The sequence below is a fragment of the Pristiophorus japonicus genome, chromosome 5, assembly GCF_044704955.1.
Source record: "Pristiophorus japonicus isolate sPriJap1 chromosome 5, sPriJap1.hap1, whole genome shotgun sequence".
NCBI classification, from domain to species: domain Eukaryota; kingdom Metazoa; phylum Chordata; class Chondrichthyes; family Pristiophoridae; genus Pristiophorus; species Pristiophorus japonicus.
In genome coordinates, this window is record NC_091981.1 from 48,578,173 (window position 1) to 48,602,723 (window position 24,551).

At 42.8% G+C, this 24,551-nt stretch overlaps 2 protein-coding genes across 3 annotated transcripts in view; one reads left to right on the forward strand and one right to left on the reverse strand.

Annotated features, from left to right (window-relative positions):
- acot13 (acyl-CoA thioesterase 13) overlaps nt 1–24,551 on the reverse strand; it is a 220,355-nt gene that overhangs the window by 182,632 nt on the left and 13,172 nt on the right. The gene's annotated exons all lie outside the window — the stretch shown is intronic.
- LOC139264333 (dyslexia-associated protein KIAA0319-like) overlaps nt 1–24,551 on the forward strand; it is a 128,061-nt gene that overhangs the window by 88,777 nt on the left and 14,733 nt on the right. For both annotated transcript variants that reach the window (XR_011593324.1, XM_070880617.1), the window contains exons 10-17: nt 1,098–1,326; nt 3,824–3,947; nt 10,693–10,825; nt 12,347–12,492; nt 13,605–13,756; nt 18,743–18,881; nt 20,211–20,370; nt 22,668–22,810. Coding sequence is in view for 1 of the 2 variants with exons in the window: in XM_070880617.1 (XP_070736718.1) it covers nt 1,098–1,326; nt 3,824–3,947; nt 10,693–10,825; nt 12,347–12,492; nt 13,605–13,756; nt 18,743–18,881; nt 20,211–20,370; nt 22,668–22,810 (1,226 nt within the window). In the remaining variant the exon portion in view is untranslated. The remainder of the gene's footprint in view (nt 1–1,097; nt 1,327–3,823; nt 3,948–10,692; nt 10,826–12,346; nt 12,493–13,604; nt 13,757–18,742; nt 18,882–20,210; nt 20,371–22,667; nt 22,811–24,551) is intronic.

Sequence of the window (24,551 nt, forward strand, 5' to 3'; positions counted from 1 at the left end):
GAGAGAAAAAGAGAGACAGATTGAAAGACAAAGAACTGAAGCATTGGCGATCAGCAGAGTCACAGTTACTGCTGAGCTTTGTAACTAAGTAAAGAAATCGAGAGTTCCTATTACCTTTTTGATGTGCTAGCCATGTGGTATTATCAGTAATGTGTTTTGCGAGGACGCATAAGATCACAAAACCAGGAGAAAGGATGACTCCGGAGCCAATTCCAGTTGTTGTTTCCATCATTTGTGCATGTTCTCGCACATGACAGGGCATCACAAAATGGAGTGGAAAAGTATGCCCATTTAAGAAAGAACTCATTTTTATATTACACCATTCGTGGCCTTAAGACATGTGCTTCACAGCCAGTAAATTACTCTACTGTTAATGGAAAACTCCACAGTCCATTTGTGCACAGCAAGGTCCCACAAATAGCAATGAGATGAATGATCAGATTATCTGTTTTAGTATTGCTTGATTGAGGGATGATTGTCAGTCATGACACCGAGAGAACTCCTTGCTTTTCTTCCAATCATGTCAAAGGACCTTTTACAGGCGGAAGGGGACTCGTCTAAAGTCTTGTCATTTAAATATTGTCTGATCTCTGACAATTCAGCACTGCACTGGAGTACGCTGTGCTCGAGTACTGAACTGGGGCTCAAACCCACAAACCCCTGACTTTGAGGCAAGCTTGCTACCAGCTGAGCTGGACAGTTTGGTAACACATTGACTCCCTGGAAAACATACCTGTGTGAATGTCAATTAGTGCAGCATTGGGCTCAGCTGTTGATGGCCTCAATGCTCACTGTCTAGGTTCACACACAGTGAATAGACACCTTAGCACGACATAGGAATGCAACTGCTGCCCATGGACCTGTTCCACAGAACAAGGCAGTGTTTTCAGGAGAGGAGGAGAGAAGATTTAATGGAATAAAAAAGGAATATTGACAATGGGACACTGCTTGTTATGTATAAAACACCAGTGATGATTGGCTATATTTGTCTACAGTCCAAAGCAATCCATAGATGGAGAGAATGTCTAAACATATCGGGACTAATAGCAAATACAAGAGCCAGTGTGAGATGTAACTCTACTAAACTTGTTTTCTAGACTCACCGTACTTGACTCTGATGGTGTTGAGAATTCGACGACTGCTATAGTGATTGTCAGCAGACCGGTGGATTATCCACCCGTAGCAAACGCTGGTCCGAATCAGGCGATAACGCTGCCCCGTAATAGCATCACTCTGAATGGAAACCAGAGCAGCGACGATTACCAGATTGTAAACTACGAGTGGTCGCTCAGTCCTAACAGCGAGGGCAAGGTGGTTGCAATGCAGGTCAGTCCAACTGGTGCTTCTGCAATCTGCTTTCCATATTGTGCCAGGAACATGGGCCATCGTATTTAATAACGTGTACCAGAAGGGAGAGTTTTACATGAACTGAACACAGACTGAAGGACCATTTAAGGATTAGGAAAAGCAAAGATGCTTTGTTATCCATATTTTCTAAAATGAAAGCAAATAATCCTTCTAACCACAACAATGTAGACTGTAGTGAATGGGGTCGATTTTTGAAGGGTAAAACGGGTGATAGCAAATCGGCAGCCTGTTTTGCATCTCCCAATTTTTATTTCAATGGACCAATTTCTGGCCGTGGTTCTTGTGCCCAGTCCCCCTCGTTGTGCAGCAGCTGGCAAACTGTGAACCATCAACTTCCTAATGTCCAGGATGCCTGCCTGAAAGAGACAGCGCCATGAATATGCAAATCAGGATCCTAATGCCCATCTTAGGCGCCTGCTTGAAATTAATCACAGGTTGGACAGAGCATGTACCCGGAATAATCTCTGTTTTTTCTGGGTCGACAACAGCCCTTAAAGGGACAAAAAGATGAAGTCAACATTTTTATACTTGCATTAATGTAGAACCAGGAGGAATACTCCTGCTCTCCCTGGCTCCACAATAATACCAATGCCCAATTTCCAGCAAGTCTTGGGTCGGCATCTTCTGGCACACGTTCACAACGTCCATTTGGCGCATGCTTCCGAAGCTGCACGAATTTCTCGGCTGTTAATTCTGCACATGGATGTGCTTTACCTGATCTGGGAATACTTGCAGCTGATGGTGAGTGACAGATGAAAAATGATCAATTTCTTAACATTAACATCCCTAACCTTTAGAACCACTAAATCATCATAAAAAATGAAAGGCTAAAAAGAAAGCACTTGAATTTATATTGTGCCTTTTACAACTTCAGGACGTCCAAAGCACTTTACAGGCTTGTTAGCAAAATTGAAGCCCGAGGTATAAAAGGGGCAGTAGTGTCATGGATACAAAATTGACTAAGGGATAGAAAACAGAGAGTTGTGGTGAATGGCTGTTTTTTGGGCAGTAGGGAGGTATACAGTGGCATCCCCCAAGGTTCAGTACTAGCACCACTGCTGTTTTGATATACATTAATGACTTGAACTTGGGAATACAGGGCAGAATTTCAAAAGTTACAGATTACACAAAACTTGTAAGTGTAGTAAACAGTGAGGAAGATAGTAATGGACTTCAAAATGACAGAGACAGGCTGGTGAAATGGACGGACACGTGGCAGATGAAATTCAACACAGCAAAGTGTGAGGTGATGCATTTTGGTAGGAAGAATGAGGAGAGACCATACTCTCTAAATGGTACAAGCTAAAGTGGGTGCAAGAAGAGAGAGACCTGGAGATTTTGTGCACAAATCTTTGAAGGTGGCAGGATTGGTTAACAAAGCAGCTAGCAAAGCATAGGATCCTGGGCATTATAAATAGAGGCCTAGAGTACAAAAGCCAGGAAGTTATACTAAATCTGTATAAAAACCCTATTTTACCTTGAAAGATGCAATGATCTCTGCCTCAATCACTTTTGCGGCAAGGCATTCCGTGTGCAAAAATTTATCCCAACCCCCTCTCCTCGTTCTCAATAATTTTAAATTGACAACTCCTTGTCACTGACTCCTTAACCAGAGGAAATGGTCTTTCCCTATTCACCATGTCAAACCCTTGTCCACATAGTCTTCTCTACCCCAGTAGAAATAGTCCCAGCATCTCGAGTCTTTTCATAACTCTCAGTTCTGGTCTCCATATTACAAAAAGGATGTAGAGGTACTGGGGAAGGTGCAAAAACGATATGCAAGGATGATAGCAGAACTGGGAGGGTATAATTATCATGGAAATCTGAACAGGCTAGGGCCGTGAATTATGAAGGGATTCAATAGGGTAGACTTAGGGAAGATGTTTCCTCTTGTGGGGGGAGATCAAAGCTACAGACCATAAATATAAAATGGTTACTAGTAAATCAAATAAGGAATTCAGTAGAAACTACTTTACTCAGTTTGTGGAACTTGCTACCACATAGAGTGGTTGAAGCGAATAGTATAGATACATTTAAGGGAAGCAACATAAGTACATGAGGGAGAAAGGAATAGAAGGATATGTTGATGGGGTGAGATGATCTAAGGTGGGAGGAGGCTCATGTGGACCATAAACATTGGCATAGACCTGTTTGGCCTAATGACCTGTTCCTGTACTGTAAAATTCGATGTTATTCTAGATAGTTTCCCATCATCCTGGTGAATCTACATTTGTATGCTTTCTATGATTTTAATGTATTTTCAACAATAGAGTGCCCAAAATTGTACACAATACTCTAATTGTTATCTAGCTAATATGTACAAATTTATTACTGCTTTTTTAACCTTGTACTCAATGCTTTTATTTTTAGGGTTCATTAAGCAGTGCTAGAATTCAGAGTAGCTTTACTCGTGTCTTATTAGCCTGTGGTTATAAATTACAATTCTTTTGTTCAGGGTGTACGGACACCTCACCTCCAGTTGTCTGCGATGCAGGAAGGGGATTACACATTCCAGTTGACCGTCACAGACTCTGCTGGACAGCAGTCCTCGACTGAGGTCACAGTCATTGTACAGCCTGGTGAGTTCCCAATGAAGAGATACCTGACTCTAGGAATAACCATGCCCAGCGAAAGGCAGTTTTACCCCAGGAATCTGGAACCCAATTTGTTGAGAAACCAGCTTGTAATGTTGGAAATGTTTTCTTTTGTGTTGGATCCTTGGACCTTTGTGAATTCTGCCACTCAGTGCCTTAAAGTACTGCCCCCTATTGGTAAGGAGATGAAACTACTTGCTTTAGCAAACAATGGATCTGTCACTTGTTTTGTGTGTCTGTTAATAAGGTCCCCAGTGGAAGTTTTGAATGATTACAAAGCATAAAACTCAATGGGGGGTGTGAACTTTACAATCAATGTCAATATAGTGACGATGGTGGAAGTGGGCTGAAGTTTGGGGCACAATTCAGTGATTGCTTCCTGTGTAAAGTGAAACTGCCAGGCAACTGGAGGTATATACCATGTTTTAGAGGTCATCAAAGCCTTGGAGAGGGTGTCAAGGAGATTTACTGGAATGTTACCAGGGTTGAGGGCCTTCAGTTAGGTGGAGAGTATGGAGAAGCTGGGGTGGCTCTCAGAGCAGAGAAGGTTAAGAGGGAATCTGATAGTTGTTCAAAATCATGAATGGTTTGATAGAATAAATAAGGAGAAACTGTTTCCAGTGGCAAACGGGTAGGTAACCAGAGGACACAGGTTTAAGGTGATTGACAAAACAACCAGAGGCGACACGAGGAAACTTTTTTTTACACAGCAAGTTGTTGTGATCTGGAATGCACAGCCTGAAAGGGAGCAGATTCAATAGTAACTTTCAAAAGAGAATTAGATAAATTCTTGAAAGGGAAAAAAATTATCGGGCTATGGGGAAAGAGCATGGGAGTGGAATTCATTGGATAGCTCTACCAAAGAGGCAAGATGGGCCTAATGGCCTCTTTTTGTGCTTTATGATTCTTTGATTTCAGCATCATATTAAAAAGTACATGTGTCCTTTTTATTTCTTCCTATCGATAATGTTTCACATTTTGTCTGCATTAAATTTAATCTGCTGCTGTCCTGCCCACTTGCAGTGATGAGGGCCTTCAGTTATGTGGAGAGAAGCTGGGATTGTTCTCCTTAAAGCAGAGAAAGTTGAGGGGAGACCTAGTAGAGGTGCTTAAAGTTATGAAGGATGATAATAGGGAGAAGCTGTTTCCACTGGCAGGAGGATCAGCAACCAGAGGACAGAGATTTAAGGTAATTGCCAAAAGAACCAGAAGGGAGATGCAAATATTTTTACGTAGTGAGTTGTTTTGATCTGGAGTGCACAGCCTGAAGGGGTGGTGCAACAGATTCAATAGTAACTTTCAAAAGGGAATTGGATATATAGTTGAAAAGGAAAACAATGCAGGGCAATGGGAAAGAGCAGGGGAGTTGGACTAACTGGATAGCTCTTTTTAAGAGCTGGCACAGGCTCCTGTGCTGTAAGATTTTTTAGTCTATGATTCTGTATGGCTCTGCCTGGGTATTCTAGTGTGGTGGTGTCATGCACCTCTGGTGCTTCCCAACCATCTATTGCTCCTCTTCTTTAAATAAGGGAAAATAGAGATGAATTCCCAGTGGGAAGCCTGCTGTGCCCTATGTAAATTGGTGAGCGGCAAACCTACAACAAATGCCACAGGAGCAGGTGAGCAAGTGGTTGGCAACAGCTAAAAATCATATCATCATGTCCTCATTTGCATATACCTGCCCAAATATGGCAGGTGCTGCTTCAACCATTGGAAATGACTGGGACATGGTTTGGCCACTGAAGTGGATAGAGTTCTGGCAGAACAGAATTCCTGCCCATCTTTCCATCCAAACCATTGATTTATGCCTTGATTAGAAAATCTAGGCCAAGTCATATTAACAGAAGAGATTGAGTTATTGGTCTGGAAATAATGAATAGATGAAGAAATGTAAACTATGTCAATGGATCAATTTGAATAGTTTTCTTTAATAAGCATTTGTACTGATGAACAAAGGAAAATCTGATAATTGCTCTTGGGAATGTGCTGGAATCTAGCAACCTATACGGAATTTAAAAATGTCATGATTGCCTCATTAGAAAACAAAGCACTTTCCCTTTTTCCCTTGTTCTCTCATTCCGTTAGATTATGACAGCCTGCTGCTTGGTGTTACAAATTAAAACTAATTAGATCTTTCCAGTATGTCCAAATATATTCACTTCCATTATATTGGTTGCTAAAGTTCACTTGCATCTGTCCTTTTTCATCTGTTATGTCAAATAATTTAATCTACCATAGGTCACTGGTCAATGTAGAATGCAAGAATGTGACCCACTTATATTGCTTAAAATTCTCCCCTAGCGCGCTCTCAAATTCACTGCCAAATTCATAACTTCCTTTGCTATGTCCATCCACTCACCACAACATCCCTGTGGCTGTTGACCTGCTAAAACTGTTCCCTTGCTTTGGCCTGTAACAGCCTTTGTCCCAGCAAACCAATTACCATCGCTCACTCCTGCTGTTCCTCCAATTCAGTCCCCAACTTTGCTCCCGCAAGTCAGAACGCCACAACCTAGAGTGTACCTTAAGTTTCAGCCCTGGCTCAGTGATAGTGCTCTCGCCCCTGAGTCAGAAGGTCATGTGTTCAAGGCCTACTTCAAATTTTGGGCACATAGCCTATTATGACACTTCAGTGCAGTACTGTGGGGTGCTGCACTGTTGCAGCAGTCGTCTTTCAGATGAGATATGAAACCCCTGTCTGCCCTCTCAGCTGGACATAAAAGATCCTATGGCACTATTTGAAGAAAAACAAAGCAGCAATCTCGGTATCCTGACCAACATTTATCCCTCAACCAACACCACCAAAACAGAAAAATTGGTAATTTATATTTGTTGTGAGTAAATTGGCTACCGAGTTTGCTTTCACTGCAATAGTAACTAGACTTCAAAAGTAATTCATTGGCTCTGAGCAGCTTTGGGACATTTTGAAGACACGAAAGGAAAAGCGCTATATAAATGAAAATTGTTTCTTTTATCTGATAGAAACATAGAAAATAGGTGCAGGAGTAGGCCATTCGGCCCTTCGAGCCTGCACCACCATTCAATAAGATCATGGTTGATCATTCACCTCAGTACCCCTTTCCTGCTTTCTCTCCATACCCCTTGATCCCTTTAGCCGTAAGGGCCATATCTAACTCCCTCTTGAATATAGCCAATAAACTGACATCAACAACTCTCTGCGGTAGAGAATTCCACAGGTTAACAACTCTGAGTGAAGAAGTTTCTCCTCATCTCAGTCCTAAATAGCTTTACCCCTTATCCTTAGACTGTATCCCCTGGTTCTGGACTTTCTCCTATGAATATAGAGCTGGAGTATTGGGCCATGATGTGTTTACTTGTTCATCTTGTTGTCTCTCAACCTTTGCCAATTATTTGCCATATTTTGTTTGATCTGTCCAGCACTGCCATGTCTTAATCTCCTCAGACAAAATTGTGTCTTATTTAGGATTATCCTATTGGGCAAGGACAAACTCCTTTTTTTTCAGGACTAGCTGCCTCCTTCAACATATTTTCCTTATTCCTTCCACACTCTGCTCCAATACTATGTGCCAAGACCTCATGGATTTCTTCATCTCTAAGATTGAGACCATCGTGTAACTGCCGCTACTTCGCCTTTCTCTCCACCCCTGCCCACGCCCGATCTAGCTCTGATCCCCTCTCTGCAGTTTCTGCTCCATGCCCTTTGCACATTCTTCTCCTCCATGAGGCTCTCAGTCCTGCCACATCTAGTTGTGAATAATGGTGGACAATTAAACAACTATCTGGAGGAGGAGGCTCCATGAATATCCCCATCCTCAATGATGGCGAAGCCCGGCACGCGAGTGCAAAAGTCAAGGCTGAAGCATCTTAAACCATCTTCAGAAGTGCTGAGTGGATGATCCATGTCGGCATCCTCCTGAGGTCCCCTCCCTCACAGAAGCCAGTCTTCAGCCAATTCGATTCACTCCACGTGATATCAAGAAACGGCTGAGTGCACTGGATGCAGCAAAGGTTATGGGCCCTAACAACATCCCGGCTGTCATGTTGAAGACTTGTGCTCCAGAACTAGCTGCGCCTCTAGCCAAGCTGTTCCAGTACAGCTACAACACTGACGTCTACCTGACAAAGTAGAAGATTGCCCAAGTATGTCCTGTACACACAAAGGACAAATCCAGTCCAGCCAGTTACTGTCCAATCAGTCTACTCTCAATTATCAGCAAAATGATTTAAGGTGTCGTCGACTATCACACGTCACTAAAAAAAATAACCTGCTCACTGATGCTCAGTTTGGGTTCCGCCAGGATCAGTCGGCTCTAGACCTCATTACAGCCTTTGTCCAACATGGACAAAAGAGCTGAATTCCAGAGGTGAGGTGAGAGTGACATCAAGGCAGCATTTGACTGAGTGCGGCATCAAGGAGCCCTAGTAAAATTGACGCCAATGGAAATGGGGAAAATTCTGCATTGGCTGGAGCCATACCTAACACAAAGGAAGATGGCTCTAGTTGTTGGTCAGTTATCTCGGCCCCAGAACATTGCTGCAGGAGTTCTTCAAGGCAGTGTCCTCGGTCCAACCATGTTCAGCTGCTTCATCAATGACCTTCCCTTCAATATAAGATCAGAAGTGGGGATGTTTGCTGATGGCACAACATTCAGTTCCATTCACAACTCCTCAGACAGTGAAGCAGTCCATGCCCGAATGCAGCAACACCTGGATGACTTTCAGGCTTGGGCTGATAAGTGGCAAGTAACATTCACACCACACAAGTGCCAGGCAATGACTATCTCCAACAAGCAAGAATCTAACCAACGCCCCTTGACATTCAACTGCATTACCATTACCGAATCCCCACCATCAACATCCTGGGGTTGCCATTGACCAGAAACTAATCTGGACCAGCCACATAAATACTGTGGCAACAAGAGCAGGTCAGAGGCTGGGTATTCAGTGGCGAGTGTCTCGCCTCCTGACTCCCCAAAACCTTTCCACTGTTTACAAGGCCCAAGTCAAGAGTGTGATGGAATATTCTCCACTTGCCTGGATGAGTGAAGCTCCAACAACACTCACGAACCTCGACACCATCCAGGACAAGGCAGCCTGCTTGATTGGTGCCCCATCACCACCTTAAATATTCACTCCCTCCACCACCGGTACATTGTGGCTGCAGTGTGTATCATCTACAAGATGCACTGCAGCAGTTTGCCAAGGTATTGGCAGCACATCCCAAACCCGCAACCTCGACCACCTAGAAGGACAAGGGCGCATGGAACACCATCACTTCCAAGTTCCCCTCCAATTCGCACACCATCCTGACTTGGAAATATATCGCCATTCCTTAATTGTCGCTGGGTCAAAATCCTGGAACTCCCTTCCTAACAGCATTGTGGGAGAACCTTCACCACACAGACTGTAGCGTTTCAAGAAGGTGGCTCGCCACCACCTTCTCGAGGGCAACTAGGGGTGGGCAATAAATGCTGGCCTTGCCAGTAGCGCCCACATCCCAGGAACGAATACAAAAATAATCCCCTCCACATAACTTCTGAATTTTGTTTTCCTCTGGCACATCCTCTCCATTTCAAAACTGCCATCATCACCACCTCCTGAGCATTCTACTCTCAATTCATCTGTCTACAACTACTCTCTCCATCGCTAATCTCCCTTTCCTCAATAAGCTCGTTGAATGTATCATTTCCTCCCAGCTCCATGTCTATATTTCTTAAAACTTCCTGCTCAAATGGGAAACTACAAAAACAACTTGCATTTATATCGCGCCTTTAACATTCCAAGACGTTTCACAGGAGCGTTAGCAGACAAAATGTGACACTGAGCCAGAGAGATATTGGGACAGGTGACCAATAGCTTGGTCAAAAGGTAAATTTTAAGGAGTACCTTAAAGGAGAGAGGTTTAGGGAGGGAATTCCAGAGCTTTGGGCCTAGACAGTTGACGGCATGAGGAGGTTAGAGATATGGAGGGATTTGGACACAAGGTGAAAATTTTTAATTCGAGGCATTGGTGGACCGAGGTCAAAGGGCAGCATCATTGACCATCTTCATCTAACCCCCACAGCATGTGCTTGCAGGAGAAAGCTGAGATATACACATTTTCTTTTAGCACTGCCTCTCTTTTGTGTGTGTATATATGTTGGTGTATATACGGTTGGGATTTACAGACTCTCACTTCTCGAGTCGTTGTGCAGCTGAATGGCAGTTTCTGGTGATTTGTGAGGAACACATCCAACAAACTTCAATTTCCCTCACAGTTGGCAAACGCAACCAGAAACGATTGCACTTTAAAAAAAAACCTGATCTCTGAAGGTGAAAAATGTAGGACAGTGTGTTCTTGGTGGTCACCGCTGAAGCTGCTTATTTAGATGCTGAAGAGAATTATTTCTGACTTATCCATCGACACTTTTTTTATATAGTTTCCGTCTCTGTTGAGTTGCCCGAGGCAAGTGGTAGAACACACATCTATTTTTTTGCTGTCAGAAAACTGATACAGATCTGCTAATAAAGCATAAAAATGTCAAACTACAATCCAGGAATACTCTTCACACTATAATATTAAAACTCATTAAATGGAAAACATATACAATTTCACACATGATTTCTACCCACTTTTGGATAATTACGTGTGCTGTGTGCAGGATGATTTTTGATATTTAGGATCTTTGCCTCTGTTTTGTACACAATCTGTTAGTGAGTGCAGTAATAGTCCCTTTGGAATTTATTGCATTGTCGTTCTTTTTTGTAGAGAGAAACAGTCCCCCGATAGCAAATGTGGGCCCCGACAAAGAATTAATAAGCCCGGTAGAAAGTACTACTTTGGATGGAGAAGGGAGTACTGATGACCAGGGTATTTCCTCGTATCGCTGGGAGAAGATCAGGTAACTAATGACTGGAGCAAAAGCTCATGCCATTTCGTGTTATGCTGCTTCTATCCAAGCTTTCATAGTTGTGGCAAAATGGTAATTTTTAAAATCCAGATCAGTGTAAAAAAACTAATGGCCAGGTTTAAACACGAGAGTTTGGGAACTTTCAAATTCTTCTTTTGTCATGGGCCATTAGGAAACTGCAGAGATCTGAAAACATATTGATAAAGCTGGAGTTCCTTACATTACCATTTATTTTTTTAAACATTTTTATTTAACCAAGGCTTCATTTGTATTTCTTCATTCTGTTACTATTGAGATCCAACACATGGGAGCTCCATCTTTTGGAATAATTGCCGATTGGAATTCTGGATAAATGTACAACACTCATAAATACTATCATAGCGTCTTACGGCACAGAAGGAAGCCATTTGACCCATAGTGCCTGGTTCTTTGAACGAGGTATCCAATTAGTCCCACTCCCCTGCTCTTTCCCCATAGCTCTTTAACTTATTCCTTTTCAAGTATATATCCAATTCCCTTTTGAAAATTTCTATTGCATCTGTATCCACCACCCTTTCAGGCAGTGCCAATCAGATCATCATAACTCACTGCTATAAAAAAAAAATCTCCCCTTCCCCTGGATCTTTTGCCAATTATCTTAAATCTATGTCCTCTGGTTACCGACCCTCCTGCCATTGGAAACAGTTTCTCCTTATTTATTCTATCAAAACCCTTCATAATTTTGAACACCTCTATTAAATCTCCCCCTAAGCTTTTCTGCTCTAAGGTGAACAATCCCGGATTCTCTAGTCTCTCTGCGTAACTGAAGTCCTTCATTCCTGGTGTAATTCTGGTAAATCTCCTCTGCACTGCATCACGCAACACAAGCCTCCAGATTATTTTCAGAAATGTGTGAAACTTAATATATTTTTAACTGCAATTTTAATGAAAAATTGTATTTATAAAATTAACTATTCTATATTAAAATTCCAACCATAACATGCTTACATGGGCATAGAAATATTCAGTGTTAATTGTGTAGCTGAGCAGAGCAAGGCTGGCAAATTCCTTGGAGTCTATTTGTTTGATTACTTTCAGTCTCGTCTGTGGCTCAGTGGTAGCACTCCCCCCTCTGAGTCAGAAGGTCATGTGTTGAAGTCCCATTCCAGAGTTTTGAGCACAAGGTCTAGGAGACTCCTAGTATAGTACTGCTGGTGCATACTGGTGCCGTCTTTCGGATGAGACATTTAACTAAGGCCCTGTCTACATAAACAATCGTATGCCACTATTTTGAAGAGCAAGGGAGTTCTCTCTGGTTTCCTGGCCAGCATTTATCCCTCAACTAACATCACTGAAAAACAGATTATCTAGTCATTATCTCATTGCTGTTTGTGGGATTTTGCCATGGGCAAATTGGCTGCCGCGTTTCCGACATTATAACAGTGACTACACTTTAAAAGTACATTTATGAGGTGCTTTGGGATGTGTTGAGGTTGCAAAAGTTACTATATAAATGAAAATTCTTTCTTTCAGTGGTCCTGATGTGAAAGTTGTGGATAATGACAAGGCTGTGGCCATGGTGATGGGGCTTCAGGTTGGAATGTACCAATTCAGGCTGACCGTCTCTGACCAGCAGGGACTGAGCAACTCACAAACAGTGACGATCACCGTCAGGAAAGGTCAGTATTATGTAACCAAATTTCAGCTGTAATTGATCGCACATCCATTGTGGTATTTCAATGTTGTCACTGAGCGTGTATAGTCCTTATTTCACCATGCTGCGGGTGTGTTTACAGTATCTGCCAGGTTAGTGTTTCACACCTGGAAAAATTAAACACTGTTGTATCAGTGGCTGAGGTATGTCCTGGCCAGCTGCAAGTGATTTCTAAACAGACTTGCCATTAACGATATCCCAGTGCTAATCTTTCAGACCGATTTCGCACTCTGTCAGGCAGAGTGTGAAATCGGTCTCTTCACTCACCGCCAAGCACAGCAGGAGAAAATCTAAACTGAATGAAACCACCCAGTGTGATGGGTCATGTTAAATGAGAACAAATAACCTGAATTAATTTTAAGGGATGCATTCAGATAATGGTTATAAACTCCTCAAACTTCATTCTCATCAGCTTGTAGCTATTTCATTTTCTGTATATTGTACAGGTAAATGAACTCCCAAATATTGCATATTATTTATACATGAAATATATATATATATTATGTATATATAATAAATGAAATCACAGTTGTACTACATTCTTCATATATACTGTATGTAAGAGTAAAGAACCCTCAGGTATTCGATAATTCTCTATATTGTATACAGTGCACAAAGTTACATTTTGTGAAGCTGTGTTCCTAAATGTGGAGTCTTACACACGCTATTCTGTCACTGTATGATAATGACCCGCACCCTGTACCTCCTGCTGTCATACCCTATGCCCTACGTGACTAACTTCCTGGTGCTTAACAGAAGACGCGAGTCCATGACGCGGCTATTATTTCATTCCCTGAGGTTGTTTCTCCAGTGGTGTAGAATTGTACAAAACTGATTACTGGTAGTGCTGTGAGATGTGATTGTCCGATTGCTGTGGTATTGAACCCTCATGACCACTTCGTACTGAATGAGCGCACTTCAACCACTGTGTGTATATGTATTTTTAAAGAAACGTCTTGTATCAGTTTTGTTCTCAAAAGTTTCATTTATAAAACCAGAAATTCTGAAATTCATAACTGCTCAGTTAAATGGTCTCCCAATGATAAGTGAAGACTGATTTTTGAATATCTTTTTAAGAAACTAATAATCGTCCTGTAGCCAGTGCTGGGGGTAACCATGTTCTGGCATTGCCCAATAACTCCATCACCCTTGATGGCTCCAAGTCCTCTGACGACCAAGGCATTGTATCTTATCTGTGGAGTAGAGATGGGCAGAGTCCTGCTGCAGGTGTGAGTATGAAATTCGTACTTCTTCAGTCGCTGTGAACAGCCGCATAACTTTACTTATATTTTATAATTTTTTTACCCTAGGACTATTCTCTGCAGTAAAGATTTTGAAAGGGAATAAATGTTTTCGAAGAAAATAATGTCCAAATTGGACATTTTTTAACATTACAATGCTCCTCGTGGGCCAATTGATTCGGCTACACCATCAGACACAGCCTGGTTACATGAATAAGGGAATCAATTGAGCAAAATTCCACCTCGCGTTACATGGTGAACTAAAGGTTAATTTCAGGGTTGAGCTGCCATTTGCATAGCTGTAAGAGGAAGGTGAATCTAAAGGGCTAGTTTTGATTCCCCATTTTTTTAGTGAAAATGAATGATTTCTTCATTGTATTCCAACTTATTTTTCACACACTTTCTTTCCCCCATTCTGCCCCCACCCCCATTGCTGATATTATTGATAAGGAGCTTTCCCATATATCTCAGAATAGTTCCATAGGAAACGGCAGGGGCCATGCATTTGGACTGAGTGCTGCTTGAGAACCTCACATTCCTGGGCAACTACACTATTGGCTGGTTACTTTGGGCACAAATTTGGCCCACCCATTTTTTTGGCGCACTCACCGGAGATGCACTGACTTCCTCGGGTGAAAACTGCGCCGAAAAGATCTCCCCGGATTCTGGCCGCTCTGTGGCCTCTCTCATGGCTTGGCGCGGCGGGTTCAGTCTATTAGGGGGCGGAGCTAGGGCCCTGCAAGAAAAACAGTGCCGGCAGCTCAACGCATGTTGAGTAGCTCCTGACCCCAGCCGGAGAGTCCTCGGAGAGGTCAGTCCTCGGAGAGAGAAGTCAGTGCCCTTCCTCAGGAGCGAGAGAAGTCGGTGCCCTTCCTCGGGGGCAAGAGAAGTCAGTGCCCTTCCTCGGTGCCCTTCCTCGGGGGCGAGAGAAGTCGGTGCCCTTCCTCGGGGGCGAGAGAAGTCAGTGCCCTTCCTCGGTGCCCTTCCTCGGGGGCGAGAGAAGTCGGTGCCCTTCCTCGGGGGCGAGAGAAGTCAGTGCCCTTCCTCGGTGCCCTTCCTCGGGGGCGAGAGAAGTCGGTGCCCTTCCTCGGTGCCCTTCCTCGGGGGCGAGAGAAGTCGGTGCCCTTCCTCCCGCCCTTAGCCGTGGCCGGAAGGGCTTGCCGGTGCTTTCTGAGTTCTCCTGCCTGCTGATGCGTTCTCTTACCCCTATCCCCAGCTGAGTGGCCTCCAGCACCAGCTGGCCCGGCCGCTGACTTCCACGGCCAAGTTATGAAGGAAGGACCTAAGTTTTATTAATTATTTTTTTTTTTTTTTATTGAATATTGTTGTGAAGGTGTTTAGTGATTTGCAAGGTCCTCTTGCTTCCCTTCCCCCCACCCCCTAATCTCTGGCTACCTGCGCTGATTTCTTAACTCTCCGCAAGAGTTTTCTGTGCGGCTACAAGTGGCCACATATGCTGGCCGAAGTTAGTTTGGAGCAACTATTAGCTGTCCAAACTGGCTTAAATGGCCAAAATGGTCGTAGGTGGCTGGTAACGCCCCCTTTTGGGGAAAAAAAATTAAACAAAAAAAAATCCTAACTAACTCACTTACACTGGCGCAAATTAAATGTGCAGAATGGGGATTTTTAAGATACTCCAGAAAAGTCAAGTTGCTCCAAAAAAATGGAGCAACTCCTGGGCAAATTTGAGCCCTTTGTAATCCCTTCTGAGCTCAATACCTTGCTGTAAGAGACTGCTATAGTTTTACGTAGCTCTTATAAAAGCTGCAATTCTAAATTGACAACAACTTGCATTTATATAACGCCATTACGGTGGTAAAGCATCCCGAGGCGCTTCACAGGATTTGACACCGAGCCACATGAGATATTGGGACAGGTGACCAAAAGCTTGGTCAAAGAGGGGTTTTAAGGAGCATCTTGAAGGAGAAGAGAGAGGTAGGTAAAAGGGGTTTAATGAGGGAATTCCAGAGGCTTGATGACTGAAGGCAAGCCACTGGTGGGGTGAAGGGAGTGGGGGATGCACAAGTGTCTAGAGTTGGCCGAATGCAGAGTTCTCAGAGGGGTAAAGGTCTGGGGGAGGTTACAGAGGTTAAACACAATCTAGATTTTCCACTATTTTCTGTTTTTGAGTCCAATGTTACCAACTTTCAGTTGACTTGTTCTCATTTTAGATTTTAACACCAAATGCAGGTACATGGAAGTAAAAACACAGAAACAAGCCATTTGGCCCAACCAGTCCATGTTGGTGTTTGCACGAGCAAACGGCCCCCACCAGTTTACTCATCCTGTTTCCATATCTCTCCATCCTCTTCCATCATCCAGCTATAGAATCCAATCTTGAATGTTGACATAATTCCCACCTCAACTACTAACCCAGGAAATAAATTCTACAGACATGGTCAAGACATTTCTCTTGCTCTCTCTTCGAAATCTCTTCTAAAGATCTGGCAAATTAAATTAATTAATTGGTCTGTGAAAATATATTGCAGATAGCTACAGGGAACTCTCCACTCTCAATTATCTTGTTCATGTTGGTAAATAATGTGCCCACAGACCTCAATATGTTGTGCTTCGAGTATAAAACTTGTGTGTTGATTCATTGGAAATCTTTCAACACAATGCAATCTTTTCCCTCAATTGTTCTGCACTCCTGAAGATGGCAATTTATTTTTTTAATATAAATACTTTAATAGTGATTCCTTTATACAGAGGGAGGAGCCTGGATTCCCCTGTTCAACTGTCAGGCATTAGAGTTTCTGGCAGTGTAGGGTAGGCCCAAGCTGCACCATGGGACGCTTGTCCTCTGGCCCCATGCAGAACGAGGTCACGTTCCCCACTCGCTGACCCCACAAATGCTGGTAGAGTCAGTGCTGGAAGGCACCAGCGGGCGTGATCCCACCGTAACTGCCAAGATTGTGCCCTGCGACCTTTCGAGGCGGGCTGCACTTTCCATCCTTTCATCTTTCAACGAGCCTTAATTGCTCCTGCTATAATAAAGAAAAGTAAAACATTAACCAGATCAGTTGAAAGGTAAGTTAAGGATATTAGCTGTGCTATTTATTTTTTTAAAAAGGTCCTTTTTTCAAAAATACCTGTACTGTAATCGATTCCTCTGCTATTGTCTTGTGACATAATTCCCTCATTTGCGTTGCGAATCATTTGTATTTGCCTCGAAATCCTGTGCAATTTCTGACGTGTGGCTAGAAGGGCCAGGAGCCTGTCATAACCTGACCCACCCACTCAAATAGGGCACCTTTATTCTGATTTGGGAGCAGAAATTCAAGCCCAAGGTTTCATGCAAGACTGAGGCCATGGCACCACTGAGATTTGCAAACTATCAGCATGTCTCCAAACTTGACTGGAAAGGCAGAGCAGGTCTCTCAGCATCGAGACAAGAAAGAGAGCTTCAGGATGTCCGTGTGACCCTTTATCTAAATTCTCCATCGTAGGATCAGAAGTGCGGATGTTTGCTGATGACTGCTCAGTGTTCAGTTCCATTTGCAACTCCTCAGATAATGAATCATAGAATAGAATCATAGAAGTTTACAGCACAGAAGAAGGCCATTTCAGCCCATCGTATCCGTGTCGGCCAACAAGAGGCTATCTAGCCTAATGCTACTTTCCAGCTCTAGGTCCGTAACCCTGCAGGTCACGGCACTTCAAGTGCACATCCAAATACTTTTAAAATATGGTGAGGGTTTCTGCCTCTACCACCCTTTCAGGCAGTGAGTTCGAGACCCCCATAACCCTCTGCGTGAAAAAATTTCCCCTCAAATCCCCTCTAAACCTTCTACCAATTACTTTAAATTTTTGCCCCCTGGTTGTTGACCCCTCTGCTAAGGGAAATAGGCCCTTGCTATCCACTATATCTAGGCCCCTCATAATTTTATACACCTCAATGAGGTCTCCCCTCAGCCTCCTCTGTTCTAAGGAAAATAAACCCAGCCTATCCAATCTGTCCTCATAGCTAAGATTCTCCACTCCTGGCAACTTCCTCGTAAATCTTCTCTCTACCCTCTCCAGTGCAATCATGTCCCTCCTGTAATGTGGTGACCAGAATTGCACGCAGTTCTCCAGCTGTGGCCTATCCAGTGTTTTATACAGTTCAAGCATAACCCACCTGCTCTTATATTCTATGCCTCGGCTAATAAAGGCAAGCATTCCGTATGCCTTCTTAACCACCTTCTCCACCTAGCCTGCTACCTTCAAGGATCTGTGGACATGCACTCCCAGGTCCCTTTGTTCCTCAATGTCCTACCATTTAATGTGTATTCCCTTGCCTTGTTAGCCCTCCTGAAATGCATTACCTCACACTTCTCTGGATTAAATTCTATTTGCCACTGTTCTGCCCACCTGACCAGTTGATTGATATCTTCCTGCAGTCTATAGCTTTTTTCTTCATTATCAACCACACAGCCTATTTTTGTATCATCTGCAAACTTCTTAATCGTACCCTCTTTATTCAAGTCTAGATCATTGATGTATACCACAAAAAGCAAGGGACCCTGGTACTGAGCCCTGCGGAATCCCACTGGAAACATCCTTCTAGTCACAAAGACACGCATCAACCATTACCCTTTGCTTCCTGCCTCTGAACCAATTTTAGATCCAACTTGCCGCTTTGCCCTGGATCCCATGGGCTTTTACTTTCGTGACCAGTCTGCCATGTGGGACCTTATCAAAAGCTTTGCTAAAATCCATATACACTACATCATACGCACTGCCCTCATCGACCCTCCTGGTTACCTCCTCAAAAAATTCAATCGTTAGTCAGACACGACCTTCTCTTAACAAATCTGTGCGGACTGTCCCTGATTAATTCATGTCTTTCTAAATGTAGATTTATCCTGGCCTCAACATGTCAGCTTTCAGGAGCATTTGATTATTTATCTGAGCAAAGTCTCTTCAATCAGGCTTATTATGTTTGTTTTTTAAGAACTAAAAAGTGAGTAGTGATTGATCTCTTTCTTGCAGGAGGTAATGCATGGTTCAGACCATGATTCAATGCTGCAGCTAACCAACCTTGTGGAAGGGAAGTACATTTTTCACCTGAAAGTCACTGATGTGAATGGGGAGTCGGACACAGACAGTGCCACCATTGAAGTGCAGCCTGGTAAGGTGATGGGAGAGTTTGTGTGTGGGCCAGCGATGTTGGCTGCATGGTATTTCTTAAATTCCATTTAAATCTTTCCCTCTGAGCACCACCACATACACAGCCTCAAAGCCCCTGGACCAGAACAACTACATAAACAAAAACTTCATCTGAAATTGCGCTCTCCTACAATAAAATAAGTTTACCTCCATGAACAAAGTCTTCAACTGAGCATGTAACTTTGATTGTTTCAATTCATACTCAAGGAAGCAATGGTCTGTGCTTGAATTCAGGACGGGACAGTGCCTTCCTTACTTCGCAGTTGTGCCCATTTACTGTGTGGTACATTTGAACGACAATCTTATCAACTGCACCATGTTCATCGAATGCGATGAAGGCGAAACTCCTCTTCTTTCCTTTTGTAGATCTGTCATCACTTCAGTGACTTCAATCTTGCTAAATTTCTCAAATTAGTCCCAGAGATGATGTTTTCAGTCCTGATTGCTATCCAGTGACACCCGTTGAAAACTGTGTGTGGACTTTAGGTGAAGGTCAGGATAAGGCTCTGGCCAAGATGTCGCAGTCTAATCTCTCACATGAAGAATGGGCATTTAGGACTGGAGTACGAACCAAGGTTCTAGAACTTCATTCTTCAGGAAATATATTTGTAAAAATTCATGTAAAACAGCAGGGCGATCAAATATGATAAGCGCTGACAGTTCTAAGCCAAGTGTGTTCTATTTCCATGTTCTTTGTGTCAGATAGAATGTGGTGTTAATACTTTCCTGTAATGAATAGATTTGTATCCCATCTTTTTTTAATCTTCAGGTTGTGTTTCCAAATTTAAAGGATTCATCAGTCAAAGGGGCCTGCCAAATCCACATCAATTCCTTGTTTGGCTGCAAAGATTGATTTTAGATACAATCTGCATGTGGTGTATCCGACTTTGTACCGTCACTTTGTCTACTTTATCTCAGTCTCTCCGTTCTAAGGGGCTGTCCAATAACATGCTACTATTTGGAAAATATTTTGCCAGCTTTTGAGAGGTTGTCACGGCTCAAGTTTTGGACAAAACCAAATCTTGGATGTAACGAGATGAAAATATTGGTATTTCTTTAATGGTATTGAATGACCTACATCGAGAAATTGCACCAAGATCTGAGATAACTTAGAGGTGCAGAAGGTGGAATAGTGAATGGATTCTGCAGATATAGACTGTTTATTTCTTGAAACATATCGGTTTTCATGGTAACCAACTTTGTATCTTACCCTCTAACCTAATGCATGTGACCTAATACTTGTGTGCATCTGGCCTGTTCTTTTTTGCTAATCCTGATCTGTGCCCTGCAGACCCCAGGAAGAATGACCTGGTGGAGCTGGTGCTTCAGGTCGACGTGAGCGGTCTGGCTGAGCAGCAGAAGGACACCCTTGTGCGACAGCTGGCTGTGCTGCTTGGGGTCCTCGATGCAGACATCAATGTCCAGCAGATTCGGGCACATTCTGATTCCAGGTAATTGGGCCAGACATTCGGGAGCCAGGCCTAAAATTTCTGTAATCACTTATATATGTATTTTTCATTGTCTATCCGTGGAACGTGGGATTCGCTGGCAAAGCCAGCATTTCTTTCTAGTTTCCCTGGTGCAAGTGAGGGGCTTTGCTGGGACGCTTCAGAGGGCTGTTGAGAGTTAACCACAGTGGCGTGGTACTGGGGTCACATATAGGCCAGATCGGGTAAGGACAGCAAATTTCTTTCCGTTCTTATTTTTGTTATGTGTACCAGTAAATATGGTGAAATAGAGCAGCATACTTTTGTGCATTGATGTTATAGGCCAGATTTTTTTTAAACTGAATTCAGTTCTCAAACTGCCATGGTGGGATTTGACCTCTGGAACACTAATCCAGTAAGATAATCACTACACTACTGTACCTGTACCCAATTTCATCAAGTACGTCCCATTACTGAGGCGAAGTAGAAAAACTTGCATTTATATATACATCTTCGCACATCTGTCAGAAAAGCGCTTAATGCTATGTAGGCAAGCAGTGACAGGGAATTAAAAAAAAAATCAGAACTTGTCTTATGAAGACAAGATTCTTCCCTTTATTTTTTATTGCGCCTTATCTCCTTTTCCTTGTTTGGAATGATATCAGCAGCTCATGTGTGGATGCAAGGCCGATAGTGATTCACTGATAGCTGACTGCCAGGCCAAGACCCAGACCTGGCCAAACATCGAAGGCCCACTTCTTCTGCTCAACTGACCTGGACTGATCCAGGTTTCTTAGTGCAAAGGAGGCCATAGCAGTGGGAATTCTGGAGGAGTTACCATCCTACAGGCTCACCTCCTTCCCAACAACAGGCGAACAGTGGGTTGGTTGAAACGTTCCTCCCCCCCCTCCCCCCATACATGATGCCTTATGAATTAAGGTTGGGCAACACTAACTCAATTTGTTACAGGTATGGGAGATGGAAAGATATTCCATTCCTCAGGACTGACATGATTCACTTAGACGAGCATAAACAATCTCTTGGAAATAATTTATGATGTCCTTGTAGTCTGTCTTTAGAAACATAGAAACATAGAAAATAGGTGCAGGAGTAGGCCATTCGGCCCTTCTAGCCTGCACCGCCATTCAATGAGTTCATGGCTGAACATGCAACTTCAGTACCCCATTCCTGCTTTCTCGCCATACCCCTTGATCCCCCTAGTAGTAAGGACTTCATCGAACTCCTTTTTGAATATATTTAGTGAATTGGCCTCAACAACTTTCTGTGGTAGAGAATTCCACAGGTTCACCACTCTCTGGGTGAAGAAGTTTCTCCTCATCTCGGTCCTAAATGGCTTACCCCTTATCCTTAGACTGTGACCCCTGGTTCTGGACTTCTCCAACATTGGGAACATTCTTCCTGCATCTAATCTGTCTAAACCCATCAGAATTTTAAACGTTTCTATGAGGTCCCCTCTCATTCTTCTGAACTCCAGTAAATACAAGCCCAGTTGATCCAGTCTTTCTTGATAGGTCAGTCCCGCCATCCCGGGAATCAGTCTGGTGAACCTTCGCTGCACTTCCTCAATAGCAAGAATGTCCTTTGCCAGCGAGTCTCACGTTCCATGGATAGACAATGAAATCCCCTCGCTATGAAGTTGCATGTTCAGCCATGAACTCATTGAATGGCGGTGCAGGCTAGAAGGGCCGAATGGCCTACTCCTGCGCCTATTTTCTATGTTTCTAAAGACAGACTACAAGGACATCATAAATTATTTCCAAGAGAATGTCCTTCCTCAGGTTAGGAGACCAAAACTGTACACAATACTCCAGGTGTGGCCTCACCAAGGCCCTGTACAACTGTAGCAACACCTCCCTGCCCCTGTACTCAAATCCCCTCGCTATGAAGGCCAACATGCCATTTGCTTTCTTAACCACCTGCTGTACCTGCATGCCAGCCTTCAATGACTGACGTACCATGACACCCAGGTCTCGTTGCACCTCCCCTTTTCCTAATCTGTCACCATTCAGATAATAGGCTGTCTCTCTGTTTTTACCACTTTGTTTTAATTACTGCTGAGCATGGGGTTTGTGAACATTTTTTTTTTGCATTGTAACTTGGAGTAACTTGTCCTTTTGCTCTCTGGCCAGGGTGGGGGCGATAGGGAGGGGGAGGCACCCCTCTAATGATATACTATTTATTCTATTGTTTGAATTAAAATTTGCAATTATAGTTGAGGGCTTTCTCCCGCATGCTGGAACTGTACAGAGCAACCTACATACCGCCATTGATTAATGGTTTTATTTTCTGTGCCTCTGCAGTACAGTGTTGACATTTTATGTCCAAGGTGGACAGCCCTACAGGGTGTATAAAGGGATGGATGTAGCCAGGAGTTTGCAGAAACAGCTCATGAGAGAGAAAGTGGACTTCCTACTTTTCAAAACCTTGAGAATAGATACAGTTGGTGAGTTACAATGTTTTCACATTTTATCTTGTTAGCTGTTTCTACTTATCCAGGTTCCATTATAAGAACAATGTCTTTGTCCAAATTACTTGTCATGTGTGCTGTCAATATAAATTTACATGTGCAACATGTAAGATTCGTTGAAGAGCGGCATATGCATAATCTTGACGGCTTGTGTCAGTAGATGTAGCTGGATGTATTGTTGCATTGCCCATTAATCAGTTTTGTCCCCATGTTTTCAAAGGGTTTTAATTGACCAAATTTATAGTAGTCCCTAAAAGTTCTTTTGTCTGTGTGTGTGTGTGTATATCTATAATATATTAAAAATCTTGGATGATCTTACAGTTCCTGTCAACTTGTCCCATGATGATGTCCAATTCTATCTTTGAAACAGCTTTGAAATATTGTTCTTTTTTGGGGTCATTTAAAAGATGTAATGAGGCCCTCCTGCCAGTGGAGGCACTAAACTGGTAGAGGGTGTAATTATAGTGTGGCAAATTTCCCTTCCAAATGTGGAATTGGGAATTTATAAGGAAATATTAAAATAAAGACATAATTCATTCTCCAATTTAAAGTCATTCAATGTACGCTTTGGAACATCCTGAGAGCATGGACTGCCCTATTATAAATGCATTTGTTCATTTTTACAAGCACCTCCAGAATGCATGACATAAGTCAACATATTAATTTGCACTAAAACATATTTTGTATATGACTGCTAAAACTGAGTGTTACATGTAATGCATATATGAAACTGGCACAGTTTAGAGATCTTTAAATGATGTCAGAAATTTATCAAAGTGTCGTCATAGTATGATGCGGCAGAGTAGGAGGCCATTCGGCCCACTGTGCCTGTGCTGGCTCTTTGGTAGAGCTATCCAATTAGTTTCATTCCCCATCGCCCTTTCAGGCAGCACATTCCAGATTACAACAACTCACTGAGTCTAAAAAAAGCTGTGTCCTCCAATTGCTTCTGGTTCTTTTGTCAATCACCTTGAATCTGTGTCCTCTGATTACCAAAACACTTGCCACTGGAAACACTTTCTCCTTATTTACTCTATCAAAACCTTGATGATTTTGAACACCTCTATCAAATCTCCTCTTAACCTTCACTGCTCTAAGGAGAACAACCCCAGCATCTCCACATAATTAAAGTCCCTTAACTCTGGTACCATTCCAGTAAATCTCTTCTGCATGCTCTCTTAGGTCTTGACATCCGACCTAAAGTGTGGTGGCCACAATTAAACACAATATTCAGCTGAGGCTTAACCAATATTTTATAAACATTTAGCATAACTTCCTTGCTTTTGTACTTTATTCCTCTACTAATAAAGCCAAGGATCCCACATGCATTTTAAGCAGCCTTCCCAACTTGTCCTGTCACCTTCAAAGATTTGTGTACATACACCCCAGGTCTCTCTGTTCCTGTACCCCCTTTAAAATTGTGTCATTTAATTTATATTTCTTCCTACCAAAATGTATCACTTCGCACTTCTCTGTATTAAATTTAATCTGCCATGTGTCCGCCTATTTCACCAATTTATCTATTTCCTCCTGAAGTGTGTTGCTATCCTCCACATTATTTACTACATTTCCAAGTTTCATGTCATCTGTAAACTTTGAAATGATATCCCGTATACCCAAGTCCAGATTATTGATCTATATCAAAAAAGAGCAGTGGTCCTAATACAGACCCTCTGGGGATCACTACTGTATACTTCACTCCGGTCTGAAAAACAAC